The 26044-nt window shown below is 34.7% G+C and overlaps 1 protein-coding gene across 2 annotated transcripts in view; it reads right to left on the bottom strand.

Moving 5' to 3' along the window:
- Nucleotides 1–4426: 4426 nt before the first annotated feature.
- Nucleotides 4427–26044, bottom strand: part of LOC149541082 (protein SUPPRESSOR OF PPI1 LOCUS 2, chloroplastic-like) — a 58240-nt gene continuing 36622 nt past the window's right edge. The window contains exons 10-11 of one of the 2 annotated variants that reach the window (XM_089802075.1): nt 4965–5034; nt 4427–4854 (exon numbers count right to left, since the gene is read on the bottom strand). In XM_089802075.1, coding sequence (XP_089658201.1) covers nt 4700–4854; nt 4965–5034 — 225 coding nt within the window. In that variant the 3' untranslated portion in view covers nt 4427–4699. The remainder of the gene's footprint in view (nt 4855–4964; nt 5035–26044) is intronic. The other variant, XM_089802076.1, reaches the window with a different exon arrangement.

The following is a 26044-nucleotide window of genomic DNA, read 5'->3' as shown; positions in this document are numbered from 1 at the left end:
TGAAGAAAACTCTTACAATGTAGTTACTCCAACCATGTGCTCAAAATCCTTGGATGGTAATTTCCTCTATGAAGAAAATGTTTAATCCTTTGTTTCTAGACGAAGGTATTTCTATTAATGCTTCTCAAATAGGTGTTCAAGGACAAGGTTCAATAGCTATAACTCCACAAGTTGTTTCGTGTCATAGATTTTATGAAGGCAATCCAATACAAAGTTTGGTATCTTCTCCTCTTAACCATCAGAAGACCCTTCAGATGGAAAATTTTGATATTAATGGGATGAAAAATGAAGTTATGGCCCGTATTGTTGAAGATGGTACCCATGTAACTCAGAAATGCCTAAAAATTCAAGATGATCTTTTGGAAGATAAGGAAGAGGCACTGTTCTAGTTTCTCTAGATTCAAGCTTTGTCCTTGTCAGTCCTTGTCCCCAATTAGAGCCAATTGTTGCCCTAGTATTTATCATACCCAAATTTCAAAATTTTCAATCAAAATGTACAAGACATAAAAATTCAAATTTTTTTAAGTGCTCGAAGACTTATCCAATTCTTGGTAGTCTCATGGTTTCAAATCCTCTGGCTAATCAACAACTCCATCCAGCACTTTGAATTTTTGAAATCCAGCTTTAGAGTCAAAAGTTGTCACAGGTTAATGAAAGAATCAAAAATATGTATTTTCAATTGCATCATTAACCATTAACCACTCAAAAGGTTAAGATTAAGTGTCAAAACGTGTATTTCATTTTGAAAACTTAACCATTAACCTCTCTTTTTAAAAAAAGGTTAAGATAAGCTTGCAAAATTAACCTTCTAAAAAAGGTTAAGATAAGCTCGCAAACTTAACCTTCTAAAAGAGGTTAAGGTTTAGGGGTCAAAACACGTATTTTCTCCCCCATCATTAACCTTAACTTCTTGTCTCAAAGGTTAAGGTTAAGCTCCAAATTACGTATTTTGAAGGTGGTTAATTAACCTCCCTAATCAAGTTAATAAAGGATGAGAATTGAAAAGTGAATCACTATGAACCAATTCAACTTTTCATCTGGTGCTCCATTCAATGGCATTAATCAGCAATGGATTGATTTAAATTTCTAATAAATTAATCTACTTACCTGCAACTTCCCTCTTTTCCCCAACCCGTAACTTCAATGCAGATGTATCAAGAATGCACAACTAACTATAATAATCGAGTCTTGAGAATGGACAAAGAGACCAATAAAACAAAATAAGGTTTGGCTTTCGAAGAGGAAGAACTCGATTTGCAAAAGGGGAATGGAGCTATGTGCCAAAAAAATTGAATTAATGAAGGAGCCTGCAGTTTTTCTTTTTTAAGATTTTACCAGTATTTCTTATAATCCATGCATGTATGAGAGCTAAGGCAAGACATATGAAAAGTTACATTGGCATCCTTGCTGCCTGCGCCAAATTGGAGATATAGAATACAGTATGAGCATTCAAGCATGTGTTTTTTTTGAGTTTTGGATTGAAGTGAAGAGGTAAAGAAGCTAGTAACAACTTTCAACACCAACGTGACAGCCCACGTGGTCAAGGCCAAAGTATTCATAACAGAGAAGGATGCAACAAATTATTTATGTTTCTTTGTATGTGACCACACGTGATTAGAAGGAATATACATATCAAAGTATGTGAGCTCTTTAAAGGAAGATCTATAATCCTAGTCGTGGCTTGCCTTTCTTTTCCAACACAATCACATTGGTGGCAACCATTGACAAAGCTTGCAAACTGTTTAACAAAATGCTAAGTTCGAAGGTGATATTGATGGAGACGCATGAGCTACCTGTTTTCTCTCATATTTTCATTGATAGTTACAAGATTCATAAAACATTGTGTTTGATGAACATAAAATTTGTAGCCCAAAGCATTCAAAATGGTGGAGGATAGAGTAAGGAAAGTGGCATGTTAGCTGTTTTATTGAGTGTTATTTGGACAGTCGGCCAACCTAGAGCATAGGAACATTGACAAAGAACTCAATCTATTTGCCAAAATGTCTATGTAAATGCACACACCAGCTTTTGAAAGATCAAATGCAAAGTAAACTTGTATGCTTTGAAATAAAGCGGCAATTTCATATACATTAAATCTGAAAGCATGGACACACTCCAAATTGGTGTTATCATAAATAAAGGAAGAAGCAATGTTTTAAAGGTAAATCCAAGCTTTGGTGCATGCTGAAAGCTACAGATATTCATCTGATTACCTTAATAGGAAAACTTCGAGAAGTCTCCAATTTGTGAAGTACCTTGAAGGATTTGAAAAACATTTAAAATAATCAAGAGAAGGATCGGTAGCTGAACCATGAAGTATAAATATTAGTCAAAGGGATCACTAAGTTTGAAAAGCTAATAGCTTCATGGGAATAGTTGAAAACAAAAGTTGCGGATGAACTAGTCTCTAATATCACAGGTGGGGCGGCAATACATGATCTTCAACATATTGATCGCCAATTTCTTCTTGATTCTTTTAGTATCCAAATTCATTCAAAAATAAAGAATTGAGTATCGGATCCCGAAACTATGATGAAGCTCAATCTAGTTGTAGTCACTTTGGAAGATTGCAACATTTCAGCCTATCCACAAGAGTCAAAAGAGATCCAAGATAAATACTTCACAACCAAACTCATGATGGAGAATGTGTTCATTCCGAATTATGATTCAATGATAATCATCGTCAACGCTTATAGGGCTTTCCAGGATAAGTCAATCATGTCCAAATAGGTAGAGTTCATAGCTAGAAGACCAATGATTGGATACATATACATTCTTAGTAATTCTAGCTAAAGTTTTATTTTTTGAAATTTTCCTTGTATAGATTAATTTTAGTGAGCTTAATTACGTATTTTGGAGGTAGTTATTAACCACGAAGAGGTAGTTCTTAACCTTTGTGTCTATATAAGGAATCTTTTTGGCTTTGTAAAGGGACTTTTTGAATTTATAAATAAAGGGACACTATGTTAAAGTTTTGGTAGCAGGACAATTTTTGGAAAGTGTGTACAAATCTTGTTCTTGTGATCAAAAATTTCTTTTATGTTCTTGGTGCAAAGAAATAAAAAGGAAAAACATTTTGAGTTCTCTTTCTACATATCTGAAAGTTGAAATGTTGATTCTTTCTGTGTAATGGGTGTTTTCACAGTATTGTGCAAATGTTCATGGATTATCAAATCAACATTGTGCTAATAGTAGCCTTCAAGCATAGATCTTGATTATTGCTATCAGCGGTTTATGTTAATTGAAAAAAGCTGTGAAGTCATGTGGTGCATTCGTCATCATGAGCTTTCTCATCTTTTAAAGTTTGATTTTATCTTTATTCGAAAAACTCATGGTTACCGGGAGACCCGTCTCCCCCCTAAAAGTCGCATCTCGAAGACTTTTTGCGTCTCTGGAGACCTCAAAAAAGGTTGGAGACTTCATGACGAAGTCTCCTGAAGTCTCCCAATCTCTTAATCCAAAAAGTGAAGTCTCCCCAAAGTCTCCTGGTAAAATATAAATGTAAAATATAATATTAAATAATTTTATATATTTTAGCCCTCATTTGAATGTTTTTAATACAAAAATTAAAACCACCGACAATTTAAATGATTAAATCATTTAATATATTTTATTTAATAAATTAATAACTTTAAAAACATTAGAAACACTTTTTAAAAAATATTTTTATTCAACAATTTAAATGATTAAATCATTTAAAATGTTTTTGGAGAGTGATGATTTTTTGGAGAGCATGATAGCTTAAGACCTTGAGATGGATGATCACAACCTTGTGGAGTAGATGATAGTACTATCGACATACTAATACTAGATATATTTCTATTTTTTGTTTATCGTACAAAGTGTTCATTTTTTTTTGCATATCAACAATTCAGCATCAAACTATACTTTTTTTAATTTAAAATTTGAATATGTAATGATAATCTTAGCGATTATCAATCTGATATGATGGTGATCATATACAATATTCGAAAAACAAATACATCTATGAGAAACAATATTGTGATCATGTGAGTTTTGAAATATTTGACTCTATGAGTCTATTTTAATTTTTAATGTGACATTACTATTATTATTTACTTTAGCCTTACAGTATTACTATTTTCAAATCTTGTATTTACTTTTAGTATTAGACTCTTTAAACTATTAAAAAAAATTAAAATTAAAAATTGCCGTCTCCAAGTATCCCTGTCTCCTATTTGAAAAATTGTCATACCGGTACCAGTACCAGTACCAGAGACCTTGAAGTCTCCCCGTCTCCCGGTGACCTTGGAAAAACTTTAAAACTATATCATACAAGAGAGCTACCCCTCTAAACGCAAAAGAAGGCCGCATACCAAAAGCCTATCCAACTGTTGTGAACAATTTGCCACATACACTCCCTTGGGCCATTTTTACAGTGACAAATCTGTTTACCAACAAGATGTTATTTTGAAATTGTCCGATTTATTAATTTTGTACCAGTGTACGAACCTTCTATATCAAAAGAACAAAGCCTCACAGAAATCGAATTACACAAAAGCTAATCTTTAGCTTAATTAGAACATCAAAATCGCTAAACTTCTGTAATTTGAAGTTTTACAGTTTGAAAATGATTTTAAGAATTGCCTACGCACACCAAAATCATTTCTCGATATGAAATATGCGCACTTTCATTAATGATATCCGAAACCAAAATGAATACACCTTCCAATCACATTTATTCATGATATCCAAGACCGAAGTGAAAACACCTTCCACCCAACATATTTTTAGCATAATCAATTCGCAATGGTCCAAATGAAGAGTCCACTCGAATGCCCACACCATACCCAAAACCAATTCCTGGTTTTCTACGTGCAGCAGCAGGATCCCCTGGACATCAAAAGATGATTTCATGGTTGTAATCAGTTATTAATTTAATTGAAGTTAAAATAAAACAATTCAAAATTGAATTTTGAAAATACAACTTAAAGCCAACCCACCACGGACTCTTATTCCAGAACCCAAGTCTGTTCCAAAATCTGCAAATATGACACCCTGTAACAATCCAGTCTGCACAAAATAAAGTTAAGCATTGCAGGCGCAGCCATAGCAAACTGTCAGGATGTAATATTTCAAATTTTGAAGTGCACAGACTTAGGACTGAGTAGTATTTTGATGCAATGGGAAGACCTCACCATCCGAAGAGCGAGTTCCCGTGGTAAAAACAACATGAGTCGACAACTGGTTTTACAAAACCTCTTCCTAGATATAGTCTCCAGTTTAATGAATATTTATGACATAACTGAGCTAATTCTATGTATATCCAATTTTATGCCTAGTTTCAAAGATGCAGCATATGTCAAGTGCCATGAATGAGCTCCATTACCTTTCTTTCAAGTTCTGTACTTTAAATCTACACCTCAACTTTCTTTTCTTTTTAATGGCATGATCTACTTTTCAACCATTTTTCTTTTTAATCTCTCACAAAGACATACGCATATATTTTGTAGGGTAACATGTTTGAATACAACTAACGAAAGTTTCTGTAACCAACTTGAAGAGTAAATGGAGAATCCTCCACAGAAAAGCTTTCTTTCTGTTTTACAATTGCACAATAAAATTAGTCGGCAAAATGCTCCTCAGATTTTTCAGTATGTTCATAATTTCAAAACTTGTAACATACTGCATCAGCATAAGATTTGTGGTGCAAACTGTGGCTTATCAGAAGATGGCCTTAATAATTACCTCTTGAAACCTCAAAAATATCATATAGGTTTGTAAAAATGATAACAATTTTACATCAAGGTATCTGAAATCATTGTTAAAAACTTACAATCATGACAGCTTGACCACCAGGTCATTTCCACAATACTATGACAATCATAATTGATAAAGTCCGTTGAAATGAACATTCAATTTGATTGCTTTGTTGCTATAAGGTAATATCAATTTGTGAGTTTGCAGCAGATTTGGCATATTCTGAGGTCATTGTTCCTAATATCATTGATAATATTGTTTTAATGTTGAAGAATTAGTGGGTTGTTATTGGCAGCAGACTGGTAAATACTGTAACAAGTTGCAATGACATTAACATATATAAATTAGTCATAGTGCTTGTCTGATTTTTTAAAGTAATAAATAGGGTTGCACTTAGTTCTGTGGAGTGGAATGCATCCATTTAGTATCTGTATGCAAAACTCGGTTGTTGCAAGGTCAGAGTTGTTGGTTTGACATGTGCTGCTCCCACTAAATGTGGTGATGGTTTGTGCTTAGAGTGGATTTACCACTTTCATCCTTGTCCCAAAAACATCATGAAAGGATCAGGTATCTTAAATATGGGTTCCTGCAAATGTCATGTGATATTAACCTAAGTGGACTTTTAAATCCTTTCAACAGGATCAGGCTTAATGGAAATATTCTAAAGCTCTTTCTAGGATCTAAAATGTTAAACAGTTTTCATAATTGTCAGGCAACTATGGATACAATCTAGATTCCATGCGTACATTCTAATAAGTCTTGGAGCATAAGTATGTAAGATATGAAGCAAAAGATGCAAGGAGTACTTACTACTTGCAAGGCAGAACGCACGAGTAGCATATAAGTCACGAAGCATATATGTAAGATACAAGATATGACAAAATAGGTGCTTATGGAGTAAGCATGCTGTAAACACGTTTATGATGAAACAAACACACAAATGCACATAACATCAATGCACAAGGGATGCATGCTTTAGGCATGGAACAAATGCGTTAGTCATACCCATGAATACACGTAGGCATGGTTCATGTGCATGAAAATGTATAAGTCGTGAATCAAAGACATGAAATATGCATCCGAATACACACTGGGTATTAAGCATATGAATATACATAAGGCATGAGGCATATACATAAATACACATAACTTATAACCATGAATAATTCTAAGTCACGAAGCATACAAGTGAACACACATAGTGCATCAAGCATGAAGTATACACATGAAATCACTTAAGTCATGAAGCATACACATAGCACATAAAGCATTAACATAAAGCATTAAGTATGTAAAATAATTTACTTAGATCATCAATCATATAAAGCATGAATTATATGCATGAATACATGCATTAATCATATATGGAAATACACTTGAGGCAAAATCATAAACATGAGTACACACAAGGCATGAATTATGTATGTGAACGTATGCAAGGCATGCATTGTACAAATGAATACACATAAGGCATGAATTATATATGTGAATACACACAAGGCAATGAATCATACATAAGAATACACTTCAGGCATGAAGATGTACAAATGCACAAAAGGCATGAAGTTACATGTTAGGCATGAAGCATAAATACACATCAAACAAGTAAAGCATGAAGCAATACACCTAAATACATGTTAGACATGTAAGGCATGAAGCAATCTTAAATACACATCAGACATGTAACGCATCAAGCAATATATAAATCATAGTTCCCAAACTCATTGTGACTCACCCAAACTTGACGAGTCACGCATTGGGTGACCTTGGGTGAGTCCTAGGGGCCTGGACTCAGCCGAGTCTGAGCATGGAATCACCAAACTTATGTTTCAGGCAAGTTTGCAGTGACTCACCGAGTCCCAATGACGGACACTCATCTGATAATGCAATTCTTATTTGGAAAAAACAAATATAAAATCATAAAGTTTTAAGTTGTATTTTTTGCGCTATTTGTTCTTTGCAACCCTTACAAGGACTTCATTTCATTGTATTGGCAAGAAAGGAGGAGAAAAGTGAGCTGAGATGAAAAACAAGAGTCCACAAAAGTGCAACTAGCAAGGAGGAAGAGTGAAAAATATTCAACAAGTCACATTTAGACAGTGTAACACTTGCATTTTGATCATCAAGGAGTCCATACTAGCAATTGCAAAAAAATCTCATCTCATTTCACCTTAGTCATAAGAGGTAAAGAATGAAATTTTATAGATTTTTTGAAAATTTCCAATTCTTAAAGTTGAATCTTTTCCTTTCAAATTCAAATTTTGAACTTCAATGATAGGACAATAGCGAACCATACATTTTTTTACAAAAATATTTGTAAATAGAAAAAATGTTGGTTTTTTTTTTCCTTTCTTTGAACTTTGAAGTTTGATTTTGTATTTGAAAGGGAAATAATCAAGATTTAATAATTACGAAATTCTAAAAACTCCACATTTTTTATTGGACAAACCCTATTTTTTGTATTTACTTTTAGAACACAATGCACAAGTTGTAATTTTTTTGCAAAATTGTCTTACTGCAGCAGCCTTGACATTCTGAAAACCACATTTTCCCCAATGTCTATGAGCTTTTTAGAAGTTGTAATCTTTCCTTGGTGTGTTTATAAACCAAGGTTAGACCTTCTTTCTTTATTGTTGTAATATATTAGGATATAAGCCAAGGTATCCTAATATATTTCTTTTTTGTCCTTTTTCCACTACATCTTATTTTGTCATCTAGTGGAATATGTGAGGACAAATATTTATTATAATTTGTAATTTAGATATTCCTCTTTAAGAGGAACTTGACACTTTGCACACACCTTTTATGAATGTGGCATTCATAAAAATGGGAGTTACACATGCAAAGACATGCAACTCCTTTCTCATCTCTTTAAAAGAGGTGCTTCTCTCTCTCATTTTCATCTAGTCTCCATTATTCACATCAAGTTTTTGATGCTATTGTAAATGAGCTATTTTGCTCCATTTCTTCTCTCTCTCTCTCATTCTTAGGCTTTTGCCTCATTCATAATATTCGCAAGGGGTTTTCTTTGCTTTCCCCTTTCCAAATATCTTGTCTCATGGTGTTAGGTCTTAAAGCTTTCTCTCTCCTATTTTATGGTAATATCTTTTCATGCATTAACTCACTTAGATTCTTTCCTGGTTTTTGCTTATTTTCATATTTCTTTTTCCTTTTCTAACATGGTATCAGAGCAGTTTAATCTTTGTTTTGAGTGTTTGCATGAAGGTACGATTCGAAGGAGACTCTTGAGAGAGATTTCACTTTTTTTAATCTTCTTAAGTTGGAAGAAATTGAAATTTTTTTTGGATTTGGCTGGTTTACTGCCAAACCCGTTTAACTTCTGTTTGCTCTAATTTGTGCAAGTTACTTCTTATTTTCTATTATTTTTCATCTAACCCTCTTTGGAAGGCTTGCCACCAAAGAGTAACTTTCTTTATCATCGAACCATTTTTTTTCCTCTTGTTTTGAAAGGCTTGTTCTGTTTTTCTGCAGTATCATTTTGTTACATTAGTTTTTATTTGAAATGTTCATATATATATGCTAGTTTTTGATGGGTTACAACCTTTCATAACTAAACAATGTTCAGATTTATTTATTTTATTTTTTTATTTTTATTTTTTTTATGGGTTACTTGCTATAGTGGCAAATGTAAATTAAAAAATTCATTTCTTATTCTTTTGAGCCATCTTCTCAGTCTTTGCTCAGTGTACTTGTAAATTTGAGAGCAATTCCTGCTTTGAAGTCATAGACTCAGAGAGTTGGCTTGTTGGTTCGGAAATAATATAGACCTTTATGCCTCTCTATATGTCCACAATTGTTTTTTAGCACGAGTGTTTTGGCCTTATGCTGAGATAGATAATCCAGTGAATTATTATTTTATTTTCTTTCAAACAGCAATCTATTTGCTTTTGCTTTCTTGCTGATGCATAGCTGAAGGGTAGTCGAACCTGCAGTAATTCTTTCTCTTTTTCAATTGTTGGCTGCGTGTAACCATAGCCGGGCATATAGTTCAGTAAAGATCCATTTTCCGGATGAATTCCCGCATAAGGATACTCCAAGTAACCACTTAGAATATGTAGCAATACTCCAACTTCGAACCCAACCCTTCACGCTTATCGCCGAGATCAGCAGGAGTAATTGAGGAGGAAGGCGCAGGCTTTAAATCCTGCAACTTCTTGAAATTTTCCCACGGCTTAACCCATACCTTGGCCTCATAGAGTTTGGGAGCAAAATCTCCATCCTCTTTCGCCTAGAGCGTGAGATGGTACATTGTCCCTGCTACCACCTTCTCCTCTAACTTCACCACTCGGCTAAATGACAGAGGCCCTTTGTTCTCTTTCTCTCTCTATTGGATATTGTGATGTAGAATGGCAAAGCGTCCAAGCTCCTCAATTTCCACGCTATTCTGAGAGCCTTCAACAGCATGCTTGCCGCCCAAAGTGACCATCGCCCCTACGCCAAGTAAACCCTTCCATGTCCTCGACCTTCATCAGCCTCAAGTGCGAGTCAAACCAGTGCCAGGAGAGATGCATAAAACAGCGGTAGATTGCTCTTGAGCCTGCAGCAATTTTCCAAGCTCAAGATTCTTTGTCTGTCAAAAACCCTAGGCGGGAAGGCGTTTGGGTGGCTTCTTTATTACCCCTAAAGATAGTCATTCGATTTGGAGGTGGAGTAACAGGCATTTTTGCTACGGCTGAAACACATTTCATTACAGGGTTTGCTGGAGTTTTTTTTGTATTCTCTCCCTCCTTTGTGATGCAGGCGCATCTCATTACTAAATCATTTCAAAGGAGTGTTCATAATGACGAAAAAATGGCTATGGAATAAAAGAAACCGTTTCATATTCCTTCTATTTGGAGGAAAGTCGGTTTTCTTTAAAAAGCCAGTCTGATATGTAAGAAGAATATCCATGATTGCTGCATGGTATTGATGGTAAAGCATCTTTCAGATTTCTATTCTTAGCAGTTACAAGAATATCCATGATTGCTGCATGGTATTGATGGTAGAGCATCTTTCAGATTCCTATTCTTAGCAGTTACAAGAATATCCATGATTACTGCATGGTATTGATGGTAAAGCATCTTTCAGATTCCTATTCTTAGCAGTTACAAGAATATCCATGATTGCTGCATGGTATTGATGGTAAAGCATCTTTCAGATTCCTATTCTTAGATGGAAAAGAAAACGTTTTTATTACTACTGGACAGCAAGGCCAGTCAGACTTTGGTTATTAAAAAGCCAATCTTTTATGTAAAAATAAAAAAGGACTCGAACTTGTAATGATTTGATTTAATTTTACTATGTTTATTATATTTTCATTTAAGTCTATATGTTTATTTATTTTTTGATTAAATTCATGCTTATTGATGGTTATACTAAACTGCTTTAGTTCTCTCTAAGATAGTCTATTCCAAATTAAAAAATGCTTTGAGGTGAGATAAGGTGATCTTTTGCATTGCTATGACATGAGTTAAAGCCTATAGTATAATTATTACTATTAGGATAAATTATCTTGTCTTAAACTCAATTTTAGTAGTCTCACTTTATTAAAAGTTACTTTTCATATATCTTTGGTGCCTAAAGAGGGGATCTATTTATTTCAAATTTTTACAATTTTTTTCTAACTCTTCCAATGTATTTACTTTATGTAAAGTATTTATGTTCCATCAGCCATTTGGCTTTCATGCAAGTTAGCTTTGACCCTATTTTGCATTATTTTAATTATGAGATTTCATACCATGATGTTTCAAGTATATTTATTCAAGTATATATGGGTGCACACATATATACCTAGATAAATATACAAACTATTATGACTACAATGATTATTAAAGTCTCTTGTATATGCTTATTTCAAATGAACTTGTTCAAATTTACAAATGAATTGAGTACTCATGTTTACCCTCAATGGAGTTTTATACCTGATATACATATTTTGTTTATTTTGATCATCCTTGGATCTCTACATTTTGAAATAAAGTTTAATTCATTTTGATTGGATTATGAGTTATCTTACACATTTTCCTTCGACTTTATTGTGATATTTGATCATTCTATGCCCATGTTGGCACTTTATGGTTTTATACCATTGATATACATGATTTATATGATATTTTGTTTTGAGTTGCATAGGGAGCCAATTTTTTCAAGGATAACTATGTAGGTCCCCTCAATATAACTGATACATAGTTTCCTTATTTGGCCCATGGAGTATACCTTCATCCTATATTGGTGTGCACTCATTTTATATGGAGTTTCCCTCCATTTGGTTCTATTGGTTCCACTTTGAAAGGTTGATATTTATGGAGTTTCTCTCCATGTTTTATTTTGTTCCTCAATGCGAGGATGATATTTTATGGGGATTTCCCATTTCAATCTCTTTATCTCCTTGGTGTATGCTCCTAGTTTTGATTTAGTCATGGTATGGCTTCCTACACTTTGCTCATTTTTGAGTGTATAAGTGACGAGGCTACCATATCTTGGAGCACTCCAATATTGGAGACTCTATTTGGAAAAGTTGTTTTGACCCATGATGTTTTTTTTTTCCTCGTGGCAATGAAGTTGCTTGTCCATGATGGATTTCCAATTTGAAGGCAATATGTTGTTACACCCTCATAATATATTCATTTGAGTATCCTAACAAATCATGATAATACTAATTTGATCAGCATGTCTCTCTTTTACTTTATTTTCATATATTAATGTGATAATGATTTGCATACTTTATTGCTTAGATCATGAGTCATGCACGTTATGGAGGGAGGCCCCCATTAACTTGCAGTGAGATGATTCATTAAGTGGACTGTCTATATCCACGTGACTGATGCAAGATTGATGCGAGTATCATTAGTTGGCCTTGTCTGTGGTCATTTGTGCATTAGTATAATATACTTTTCATGAGAGCATTGATCAAGCTTTTTACTCAATTTGTCCTTGTTGACAATTTTTTGAGCATATAATTTAACTTCATATCAGGTTATCTCCATTGTTTTGTGGTAACATGTTTTATTTTCCTCTATTTCTCTATGAAAATTTTCTTATCCTTATTCAAAAGGATTTCTAATTTGAATATAAGATGAACTACTTCCTGTGGATAGTTGTCTTGTTTAAAGTGTCTATGTTTTTCAGGTAATCCATCCAACACATACAGGATTTGGTGTACCTATCCACTTCTCTCTCGGCTGTACGAAGATCTACCTACACTCACAAGAGACCTTTTGCATAAATGAAGAAACTCTCAAAGATCAAGTTGCTGCTATTTCATTGTAAAATATGGGTTTAATACCCTTGATATAATTACCCCAAGTAAAGATTAAAGGGGGGTGTTAGAAGTTGTAATCTTTCCTTGGTGTGTTTATAAACCAAGGTTAGACCTTCTTTCTTTATTGTTGTAATATATTAGGATATAAGCCAAGGTATCCTAATATATTTCTTTTTTGTCCTTTTTCCACTACATCTTATTTTGTCATCTAGTGGAATATGTGAGGACAAATATTTATTATAATTTGTAATTTAGATATTCCTCCTTAAGAGGAACTTGACACTTTGCACACACCTTTTATGAATGTGGCATTCATAGAAATGGGAGTTACACATGCAAAGACATGCAACTCCTTTCTCATCTCTTTAAAAGAGGTGCTTCTCTCTCTCATTTTCATCTAGTCTCTATTATTCACATCAAGTTTTTGATGCTATTGTAAATGAGTTATTTTGCTCCATTTCTTCGCTCTCTCTCTCATTCTTAGGCTTTTGCCTCATTCATAATACTCACAAGGGATTTTCTTTGCTTTCCCCTTTCCAAATATCTTGTCTCATGGTGTTAGGTCTTGAAGCTTTCTCTCTCCTATTTTATGGTAATATCTTTTCATGCATTAACTCACTTAGATTCTTTCCTAGTTTTTGCTTATTTCTATATTTCTTTTTCCATTTCTAACAGAGCTGCTACTCCTAAACCTAAGGGTAAGAAACCAAGTCAAAAGGATGAGGTTTGGAAATATACCAAAGAATTTCCTGATAGAACAAAAGGACAAGTTAAATGTAAGTATTGTAAAGAAAGTAATCAAGGGGACACTAATGATTTAAATACTATATCACCAGGATACATAGCCATGATATTGAGTTGTGTCTATTAGCATCTCCTGAGGTTGTTCATGCATGATATGTGGCACTAAAAACATTTGAACAATTAAAGGAAACAAAGAAGAGGTAAAGGGAAAGGTTGGAGAGTATTGGTTCTTGTTCAGCCGCATATGTAGTTTGTGTTGGAGTGGGTTCTTCCATGCCTCCTTTCTGTCCTAGTTCTTTTGCTAGCGCTACTTCTTCGAGTGGCATTGTTAGCTTTGGTCCTAGAGTTCATAAATCTAGGTTGGATGATTATTTTGTGCCACCCACTACTACTTCATAGCCTTCACTTGAGAATATGTCTTGGAACAAGGAGGCCCATAAAAATGCAATTTGCAATTTCTGATACTTTCGCAACATTTCATTTGTCGCACTGAGGTAATTCTTTTTTAATTGATAATTTAAAATTTAAAATTTATAGTTTGGACTTATTTTTGTAATTCTATTACCCATATTTGATATATTTGTCACAAGTCTCATTACTAGCAAGACATGATAGATGCCATAACCATTTGGGGGACATGTCGAGTTAAGTGGCCAACCTTTGTTAGAAATGGTCGATGACATAAAAGTTGAATTAGAGGACTAGCAAGTGTTTTGAAGCAAAAAGGGTTGCACACCATCATAACAAGTGGTTGGACTGATACGTGCCTCACTTTTTGTCATGTCCCTCTAGAATGCTTAAATTTAGAACAATGATTTTTTTTAAATGTACCCTAAATAGTTTTGGAACTAATTTAAAACTGTGGTTTGATAGATTGTGCCCTAAATGGTATTGGATTTAATTTAAACAGTGGTTTTGTAAATTAAAGTGCGCCTTAAATGGTTTTCTGAATTAATTTACACAGTGATTTTGTAAATTGTACCCTAAATGGTTACTGGATTTCATTAAATCGTGATTTTGAAATTATATTATCTAGCAATGATGATCATTTAATTCCAAATAAAATGCAATGGATTGTACTATTTAATATTATTGCATATGATCAAACAAGTCTGAGATAGATGTAATTGTAGTTTTACATTATGTATTTTGACGAGATTTTGAAACTGTGATAACAAATTGACTACCATTGTTTGGCAAGTGGGTGCAGGTTCGATGCGGTCTCCGAGAGAAAGGGGGGAAGGTATCGTCATGGAAGAGGGAAAAGATATGTTAAGGATCACTGATGGACTAGATTGCTGAGGAAGGTAAGTACCAATAGAAAATGATTGGGTCACCTTATTAGATTGGATTCCCAGTTAGATTGTGAGTTGGATCGAGTTCACCTTATCTTCAATTAATGGACATAACCACGGAGTCATATCGACACCACCAAATTGCACCATCTAGGTTGTGCCAACCTTATCTAACTCATTGGGGTTCCTAACGACATTTACTTTTACTGTCTTAATGCAAGACTTACCAAGTAATGATTTAAAAGATGTATGTATGTGGTCGCAATATATACATGTATTTACATGTGTCATTCATGGCTTGAACGCCATAGTAGAATTACCCACACACATGTAAATATGAGATAGGTATATATTTTAACTATATGTACATACTAGATGCATGTTTTAAAAAATCACTTGCTAGCATTTAGATACCCAAACTCTTAAAACTTAATTTAATGTTAAATATATTAACGTGGAACATTACATTGTGATGGAAAGAGGGCGTTCAATAATAAGTTGATTATGTGGAGACTTTCCATAATTAATTTGGCCCTTTTCATGAATTATTGGGATTACGTGACCAATGGTTATTTCATTTTCTTTGAGAAACATTAGAATGAAAGAATTCATGGATAGGCTCGTAAATGATAGCCCTTCAAACACAACTAATATATATTGGAACCATGCTACCAAGCGGGGAATGATGATTCAGTTTGAAACCTTGAAAAAATCACTTTCATCCGCACAAATATACTCTTGTATCACGATGGGTGATGGTGGAAAAATAGTGCCGATTCACCAACTTCGTATACCCTGCCTTGCATTGATATAAGTCTTATTTTAGGAACGGTTTTAGCTTCTTGAAGGCTAGAAAATTGATAACGCAGAAGGGAAGAAGCAATTGGAAGAAGTCTGAGATGGAAAAATACTTTCTTGTATCAGGTTTTTGGTGTCGAGTAGCAACTACAGTTCCTCCAACAATTTTAAGCATGTCTCTCTCTGTTTCTTTGGTGCTTAGAAATAATGGAACCGGAAAATCAGTAGTTTTCCTTCTTTAAAAAGAATTCAATGTGGTTCAGCAGCTCGTTAATTCTGTGTATTGGGTAGGAATAGTAAACTAGTCTTTGCATGATACTTATAGGTTTTCTTTGTAGTTGCATGAAACAATACTAGAAATTATTTCAAGGTCTTTCATGCTGAAGAAAATTTTAGGGAAGCATTAGAATGCTAAGTGTTCTGTATGTTTAGCTACAAGAAGTATTAAGAATGTTTACCTCTTTTCCTTTTGCAAAATTGTGTAAAGAGGGATATTGAAAACTCAACCATTGTGGCCATAGATTTGTTAAGTCAAGTTTATGGTGCTGTAAGTTAGCAGTATGGAACATTTTTGGTAACTTACCTTTCATAGCAAGAAAGTACTGATTATTTAAATACAAGCATTAGAGAATGGTAGAGTCTTCTGTGCTTTTATAAACCTAGGCTACGGGAACCTTCTATCTTGTACTTCAATTTGTTAGTATAATATGAGGGCGTCAGGAATACTTTCTTTTTCTCCCAAATGGACTGAGTCATAGCTTGGAAACATCAGATTGCACCTATTCTTCTCAAAGCTGCATGGGAACTTAGTAAACATTATGAAGCTTAGCAAAAAGAAATGAAAAAATGCACTTCCTCCTAGCACCTAGCTGATACTAACTTTAAGTTAAAAGGAAAGACCAAACATTTAGAATGAACTCCAATTATCAGTGACCTTGTTGTTATAAGAGATGATCGTTTCCAATACTACTGCTTCTTTCCAAATGATAGTACACTGGCAAAGGTGAACAAGTTAATCTTTTGCAATAGGTAAACACTTAAATTACTGTTGTCTAATACCACCAAGAATAGAATCTTTCTCAAACAAATAATAATGCAGAGATAATCTGCTGCTAACTTCATTCTGGCTAGGTTGAATTGGGAAGATGGGTTAGAAGTTTTGGATCATGTGGTAACCACGGTTGTCTCTGTGTGACAAGAATGGTCCCACACCTTCAAGACTTTCCAGGATTACCAATCAACATGAGAGAGGGTCTAAGCATACATCTGATACTCCACAGACCAGGAAAGTGGAGAACATAACCTAATAATGATTCAATGACTTAACAAAACTGTTAGAAGACTAGCACAGTCCAGCTTGCCCTATTTAAACAGATGCAAATGCAGTTTAAGAGCTTAGCAGGGGATACTATTTAATGAAAGGCTATGGTAACCTTATCCTCAGAATGTATCCTTCCTCAAATAACTGCGTAGCTTAAATTGCCTAAATTGATGTGTCCAGATGGTGCAAGTCGGATAGGGTGTGAATTGACAACATGTTCATCATGAACATAAAAACTTGGCCAAGGTGTGCCAGATTATGTTGGTGCTTGTCAATTCCTAGTTCCTGGTTACAAATTTGATCAGGAGTTGCGCCAAGTTACCAAGAGCTATTGGACGCAACTGATTAAGTTTGTAAGGCACCACCAGTTCCAGATGACTTGATTCCTTACCATGTTCATTTCCCTTGCAGAGGGCCGGGCCCACTTTAGTTTTTAGTGAGCAAGTGAGGATTAAGAGATGGTCCATGGTTGGGCAGATAAATGCCCTGCTGACATCTTTTCCCCCTAACAGAAGAAAGAGCAAGAAGACCCCAGTGACAATCCACTTCTATATGCTTAGTTGGTTATTTACATTCTGTATTTTGTTTCGAAAATAAACTCATGTAACATAAATCATAGAATCAGATTGACTTATTTCCTAATTCAAATATCTAGCAAATATTGCTAATAACTTGTTTTACTGAATATACTGTTTGTGAATTCTTCTGTTAAAAAAACAAATGCACGCATATTTAGCATTTTAAATAGTCTCCTTCCTTGTATCTTGGAATTCAAATCTGGTTAATTGCCAAATACTAGCCGTTACTTTTATACTAGTTTTATTGCATGTTACAATTTTTTTCATTTTGTTTCATGCAGAGGTGATTGATTATTCTACTTCCCTAAATGCATTGAATAATTTGAATATGATTTAGTGATTAGCATTTGAATTTTGTAATTTATGATTTATTGATTGATCATTGTTTTTCTTTATTTTCAAGATTCAACATGTTTCTTGAGTCCATTGATGCTTCCTTACATGTTAAATATGTATGGTTTTTTTGTGAGGCTTTTGAAGAAGTCATAAGAAAAGTGGGGGCAGAAAATCTAGTTCAACTGGTGACGGACAATGTAACTAGTTATGTTTCTCTAGGTAGATATTTGATGGAGACATCCAAAAAAAATCGGTCTCCATTGTGGCCCATTGTTTTGACCATGTATTGGACAACAGTGGTAAAGTTGAATGAGCCAAAGCATGCATTGATAAGGCCAAAAACATTAGCAAGTTTATCTACAATCGGGCACTGCTTCTTAACATAATAAGGCAATATAGAGGACAAAATGAGTTGGCTCATCCTGGTATAAAAAGATTTGCTTCAAATATGATCACATTAAAATCCTTGATGCAGTCAAAAGTGGCTTTGAGGCGCATATTTATTGGTGAGGAACAGACTTCCTCAACCTATGCTACAGCCACTCCAGAGACTGATGTGAGACATTGCATTTTTTATGAGGCGGGTTTTTTGAACGCCTTGTGCATAGATCATCTAAGTAAATTTATTTTATAAAATCTACATTATGTTTTAGTATTTACTTTAATTAATGTACATATTTTTCTTTTTTGCAACTTTGCTTATTTTCATTCACTCTTAATTGTTAATGCTTCACCATATTTGCAGGTTGTGAAGCCCCTAGTAGTTCTACTATGAGTTGTCAACAGGGAGAAGCCTCTTGTGGGCTATTTATATGAGGGCATGGATAGGGCCAGGAAGGCCATTAGACCTGTCTATGCAGGAGATGAAAGTAAGTAGCATCCACACCTCTAAATCCACAAGCCTATCCATGCAGTCGCTTATTACCTCAGTCTAAGACTCTAGCATACCATTTCTGCCCTGATTTCAAGGCAAATGAGGAGGTTCTTACTAGGCCCTATTAAATGTTAAGATGTCTACTAATGATATTGCTAACAGAACTACACTCTGTGAGATAGAGGCATCAGATAGTGCACAAGGGGAATTATTTTCGTAGTCGAAGGATGAAAGTTGCTTCCACATAATTGTAGCCAGGTGAAAATATATGTTTAGAGCATAATTTGATTTTATAATATAGTCTTAGAGTTGGAAATGAGACTAATTTTTTTTTTCTATCTCAGATAGATGGTGGAAAATGCTTGGGCTTAAAACACCAAACTTTCAAAGAATTTCCATTAGTGTATTGAGCCAGCCATGCATTTCTTCAAGTTGTGAGCGCAACTAGAGCATGTTTGGGCACATTCACTCAATAAGTCATAATAAACTATCAGTGGAAAGATTGAATGATCTAGTATTTGTTCATTAAAACCTTCGTCTTAGAACAAGATAGGTTATATGGAGAGTGACTAGCTCATCATGCTAGAGGAGGTCGATCCAAAATCTAAGTGGATCATTGAGTCTATCGATCCTATCTTTACAAATGAGGACCTTGAATGGATTGACCAAATGAATAAAGAGGTTGGGGTAGTTGTCATGACAGAGGAGGATAGAGCATGATCAAACACAAGCACAGGCGTAGTGAGACTATGGTTGTTCATTCATCAAAAACCTACCTTAGACACCTTTCCAGGAGCGATGTAGGCTCGTCTAAGGCTAAGGCTGAGCCCCAAACTTATTTTTCTTTTGATATATATTTGGAAACATTTGATGTCATTGATTTCATATTCCGTGATTTATATACACATTTGACAATATTTACAATTTAATATAGCTAAGTTCGTTATTTGCTTCAGCTACAATTTGTGTTTATACTTATGTGATTAACGTATACTTGTGTATGTGATCAAATTAGCTTCTACTAATGATGTTACTATGTTTTTAATATTTATTCAAGAAAGGGTCTATGAAATGAGCTTTAAAATCCTTAAAAATCACTACTGAGTAATTTTTACACAATCTGAAGCCCTAAGTTGGATCAACAATGTAAAGTATGCATTGAGTTTGAGTTGAAAACTTTGATATAAATACACCTCAAACATGTTGATGCAGGAGCATCCTCGGTGTAAGGGCATTCTTGTATCACCCAAAAATATATATGATTTGTCATTCAATAAGTGCTATCTCAATGCAAAGTTGTTATCTTTGGATGCTTACTATTTTTAGTAAGTTGATCATTTGAGCTCAAAATGTTCTGATTTCATTCGTGGAGGTTCATTGTATATATATTAGCCTTCCAATAAAGTTTCATTGCCATATCAAGTCTATTTGGAAGTTATTGAAAATTTTCAGTATTGGCAGTAGGGTATAAAAAGTTTGAACTCGTTTTAAATGCTTTAGACACTGAAAAGAGGTCAAACCTTGACTACAACTTGAGGGAGCCAAGCACTACTGATCAAGTCGCATTTCCGAAATGGGGTCATCATAGTCAATTAGAGCAACTGGCGATGAGTTATGGTCTTAAGAAGTCGTGCCACCTAAAATGGGTAAAAACGAAATTTCTTCCAAATTTGTTTTAGGTTTCAAAGGTTGTTGGGGCCTACTCTGATGTAATAAAATATGAAAAATAATAATAACTTAAGCTTGGTCGGCCTTAGGGTCTAGAATTAGATTTCTAGAATCTTCTTAGGAGGTCTAGGACAGTTCTAGGATATTGGTGGTCGCTTTGGCTTACAGAATATTGTAAGGAAAACATCCAAGTGGCTTTGCATGTATTTCTAAAATTTGTAATTCCGTACTTTTGAAGATAATAAGAAGCCAACTATATGTACTTCCAACTAGTTGTTATTTCTCTATTGTTATTGTGTTTGTGTCATTAAGGGTAGTGCCCTTCATCACATATAAGGCATGAGGTAACACATAAGTACATATCACACATGTAAGGCACACAAATGAAGAGTGTGCATAAAATACACATAGAGCTTAATGCCTATCTTAGACATGAAGTAATTCAAGACATATACATATAGAAAAGCATCATTTCTCTATTTGATTATATTTTTTAAATTATATGGAGATTAAGGGAGCTTTGTCTTTGACTCTTGTAGGATGCTAGGATTATGCTCTAATAACATGTATGATGTCCCTAATTTTCCCTAACAATCACAATGGCAAAAATTATGCTTAGTTTTACATCTTAACAAACAAATATCTCTCTTCAAATAAGGTGGTTTCAGATTTGACCCTACAATCATAGCCAGTGTTACAAAACCCAAACTTGGCACTTGACAAAGACTCGAGAACTGAAAAGCCTGAGAATTTCAAAGATTTTGAAGGATTTAAAACATTTGCCATGCATCATTTGATAAATTAAACTTAAAAAACACAATAAATTTAAATAATTAAACTTAAAGACACAATAAACTTAATAAATAGAAGCTACTTTACATGCATATACAAATTCACATTGATCACATCACTATAAATGCAAATTCTAGGCATTAGCTTGATGATGAGAATTTTTGTATCACTACATAACATATTAGTAATTGGATATCTGATACGGAGTATCAAACACACAATTCCTCTCTTGAAAAGTTAGTGCTCATGGGATATGAGAATAACTCCAATGTTCCTTACACTTGTGGATACTCGCTCAATTTTATCGATATAATTTGCTAGTAATCACATAGGCGGCCTTACACTATTCATTCGAGGATGACTTGGGTTTTTGGTGAGACGGTGATGATTTTATGAGTGCCAGGTGATATTGATGGTGACAGTGATGGTGGAGGGTGTAGCGCCAAATAATGTTGATTGCGCGAGGAGGCAATAATGCTTCTAATGACTTCTACGTTCCTAACTTTCTTAGAGTGAAATTCGACTACTCAACTACTCGCTATTCTACTCCTACTCCTATGAATGGAAAGATTAGTAAATGGATTGGGATCGAATCTAATGAAAGCTAACCAGCGGCTCCACCTCCATAGATGCAATGATTCAAAGGGAAAGAGAACTAGTTTACCACGCAAGGCTCCCTAACCAGCGGCTAAGATGCTAGTGGCCTACTTGTAGACCCCTATCAAACATTCAGTAAAATCACCATACAATTAGCCATCCACTTCTACTCTAACAACATGAAATGAAATCCTACTTTAATTTGAGAGATGAGAAGAACCATGCAATACACCAAAATGATCATGTATATCCACCATGCAAGCCACAACAATGAATAGAGAACAATTTTGATAGTATTTTGGCAACAATTCTCCAACATAACCCCCTCACAAATGAGCAAAATGGCCTTATATAGAGGCCCAAATTACAACCGATGGTAGAGATTAAAAGCAAAATCAATGATCCAGATTGGATCCTAGAAACCCTAATTAGGGTTGCCACAGCATTGGCCAATGAGAAGATGCCACCTCCTCGATGGACCAATGAAAAAAGTGAAAAAGTGGCAACCAATGAGAAGGCACCAAAATGGTGGCCAATCAGAAATAGACACTTGTCCTATCCTAGAAGAAAGGAAAATTGCCACTTGGGCTTACATCAAATGATCTTCTAATATAAATCTCCCTTTCTCTTTCATTCTTTTAGCTAAGGCAATGAACCTAGCTAACCTCTCATTGACTTCCTCCATGGGAGGACAAGGTGTATACTTCATCTTGAGTTCGGCTGATTTCACCATGCTGCTTGTTGCTTGTAGCATCTTCTCATGTTCCTTCTCATACTCTCTTGCGTATCCAATAAAGGCGTTGAGAGAGGAAAGGGTGCCCAAATGTTTCTTCTTGATAGTAGTCTTTTCTAGCTCATCCAATCTTGATCCAAGTCTTGTCTCATTGATATCCTCTTCTTTGATGTCTTCAAAATCAAGTGTTGCTCCAATGTCGCTCATCATGGTTGTAATGGAAGTGTCGATGCCTAGGCTGTGATGTGCAACCGCCTTCTGTATATCTTCTTTGCCAAGGGGGATTGTCCTTTCTTTAGTCTGTCATTTACCTGTATCATGTTTACTGACATTGGTATCGGTTATTCGCCTCATTTTCGAGAAGAAAATTGTTTTGGGCATCATATCCTCTTTGTCTTTCTTAGTGTTTGTTCCCTTAGAATTCTTGCTTGCACTAACATCTACCATCTTGTCAATCTATGATAGAATGGTGAAGTAGTGGATAATGAATGCAAGAAGAACCAAGGAAGACAATGTCTAGACAAGAATGAAAGAGAGAAATCCGCTTAAGGACCCCTTTCAACTCTAAATGATTTGAAATTACCTTTACCAATGGCCAAGGGGGATTGTCCTTCCTTTAGTCTATCCTTTACTTTTATCATGTTTACTGTACCAACATTGGTATCGGTTATTCGCCTCATTTTCGAGAAGAAAGTTGTTTTGGGCATCATATCCTCTTTGTCTTTCTTAGTGTTTGTTCCCTTAGGATTTTTGCTTGCACTACCATCCTCCATCTCGTCGCCCTATTACGGGATGGTAAAGTGGTGGACAATGAATGCAAAAAGAACCAGGGGAGACAATATCTAGACAAGAACGAAAGAAGGAAATCAGCTTAAGGACCCTTTTCAACTCTAAATGATTTGAAGTTACCTTTACCAATAGCCGGGTCTTCTTTTTGGAATTTAGAATCAGACTTAAAGAATTTCAAATCCCTCGCAAATCTTGAGGCCCTAGCTGGAAAAATCAAAATTTAGTCCTCTCGGAATTGTCCTCCATTTGCCCAAAAAAATCAAACCTTTGATCACAATAATCCTTCTAAATGAAATTGCCCAAACTCTAGAAGAAAAATCGTAGCACCTCTTGAAAATCAAAATTTTGTCTTCCACAAATTTCGGCTCCCACAAAATTCGACTCTCTCAAAATTTGGCTCCCACAAAATTCGCCAAGCAAGAAGAGTGTAGAGTTGCCCTCAATCATGGAAAATCGCCAAACATAGAGATCTCTATCATGAAGAAATTTGCTAACAATAATGCCAATCTGCCCTAGCTGGAAAAATCACCCAAAGAAAATGCCAATCTGCCTTAGGAAAAATTGCTCAAGGAAGAGAAAATCTGCTCCTAGCCAAAAATTGCCTAAGCACCAAAGAGGAGTGAGGAATGAAAAAATGAGGGGAAAGAATTTCCTCTTATACCCAACTTGCCTCATCCTCCCTAGCTGGCCAACTGGGACCCTGGAACCAAAAATAAATTAATTAGAACACAAGACATGGCCCCCAATTAAATGCTTAGCCCAAAATTAATTTTGTCAAGATGAAATTTACTTTTTTAAATTGCCAATTAGACCAAAATTGCAACAAGAAAGTAAATAATGCCTTGGAGATGCTAAATATTTCCATTTAATGATGATTTAGCAATTAATATGTCATTAAAATCAGATTTTGGCTAGCCAAAAGCCATTTTTCAATATTAAATTATCAATTTCATTAAAGGCTTAAAAAATTTCAAGGCAATTTTAATCCATTAAAGCCAATTTTTTTGCAATTTAATTCAAATTGATTTTGCTAAGCAATTTAAATTTTTGATAAAAATAAAATCATTTCTAGAGTCTCAAATCGATTTTGCAATTTGATTTCATCTTCACAAAAGAAAAAAATATTTCTCACCAAAGAAATTCAAGATTTTCCCAAAACCTAAATCTAACAAAATTTCACCTTTTAAAAATTATCTAAATTTACACAATTATATCCAAATTTTCAAAAGAAATCGTCTAAGTACAATATTTACAATTTTATCCTGCCAAATGTTGTTTTTTAAAATTTTGTCCAGCCTAAGGATGAAATTGGTTGCTCTGGAAAATCAAGTTGAAACTGGGTGAAAATAGATCTAACCCTCTCCCCTCTGGCCCAAAGCTGTCAAAGACAAGTTTTCAAAAATCGAATTAAATTTTTTTTGGACAACTCAAACATTTGCCAAGGCGACTAAAAAAAGGGGGTCCCCAAAGTTTTGGAGCAATGATGTCAAAACCTCACAACATAGCTTAAGGAAATAAGTTAAACTAAATAACTCATTAGAAATATAAATAAAGTCAAATATCAAGAGATGAGTTGATGGTTGGCCTATCAACTGAGTTTCAGTAGGCCAATAGGTTGATAAAGGGACTCACTTTTCACATTACTTTTTACCGAGGTTCCAGTTGGCCTTAAGGCTTTACATAGTATCAAGATTCAAAATGATTCAGACAAAATTTGATTTTGAGCCCCAGATTTCATTATCTACCGAATGTTGTAGAGTACTGTGCCAAATGTTGAAGTAGTTCTGGGCAGAATATGGAAGTAGTTCTAAGCCAGATATGGAAGTGGTTCTATGCTAGATTTGGAAGTGTCTATATGCCAGCTTGGAGAGGTTCTCATGCCAAGTATGTAAGTTATACACGGAATCTAGATTACACTGCAATCATAATAATTATACCAGTAACCAAAACATATACGTTACACAAAGATGGTAAATTATCGCTTGACTAATTGTACTGGGAATATTACATTACTAGAATTACCAATATTCTCTACAGTATTACCATGCCATTCTAATTCCCAATGATCCCTACATATAGCGCTCTAATTGGCTACAAGAACCAACCATTGAGACTCTTGGTACATAAGTTTTCCTAACAACTACCTTAAGTACTTTGTTTACATAATCATGTCCTACATTATTCCCCCCAAAAAAAGAAGTTGCCTTACAGATGACCAAGCAACCAATACATTTTTATGACGGGTCAAATGACGTCCTTGGAGTCGTGCATGTTGTCAATCGTGCTAGTTGTTGCCTGAAGAGCATCACATCTCATTCCACTATGAGTTGTTTAGTTCATGCCCCTTGTAGAAGCTTGGGCACATTCATCTTGTCCTTTTTTGTTGGCAACTTTTTGGTATGCATGGCCCTTTCTAGTTCAAACTTATCTTCCAGTTTCTCTACTTGCTCTCCAAGAATAATCCAATCACCCTCTGGAAACCAATTCCCAATTAGCTTTTTGCAATTTCAAAAAGGTAGACTAAAAAGTATCCTCCA

The sequence above is a fragment of the Cupressus sempervirens genome, chromosome 9 (assembly GCF_028749045.1).
Source record: "Cupressus sempervirens isolate cs-2001-9-10 chromosome 9, ASM2874904v1, whole genome shotgun sequence".
Lineage (NCBI taxonomy): Eukaryota > Viridiplantae > Streptophyta > Pinopsida > Cupressales > Cupressaceae > Cupressus > Cupressus sempervirens.
This window is presented reverse-complemented; position numbering and strand designations above follow the sequence as displayed.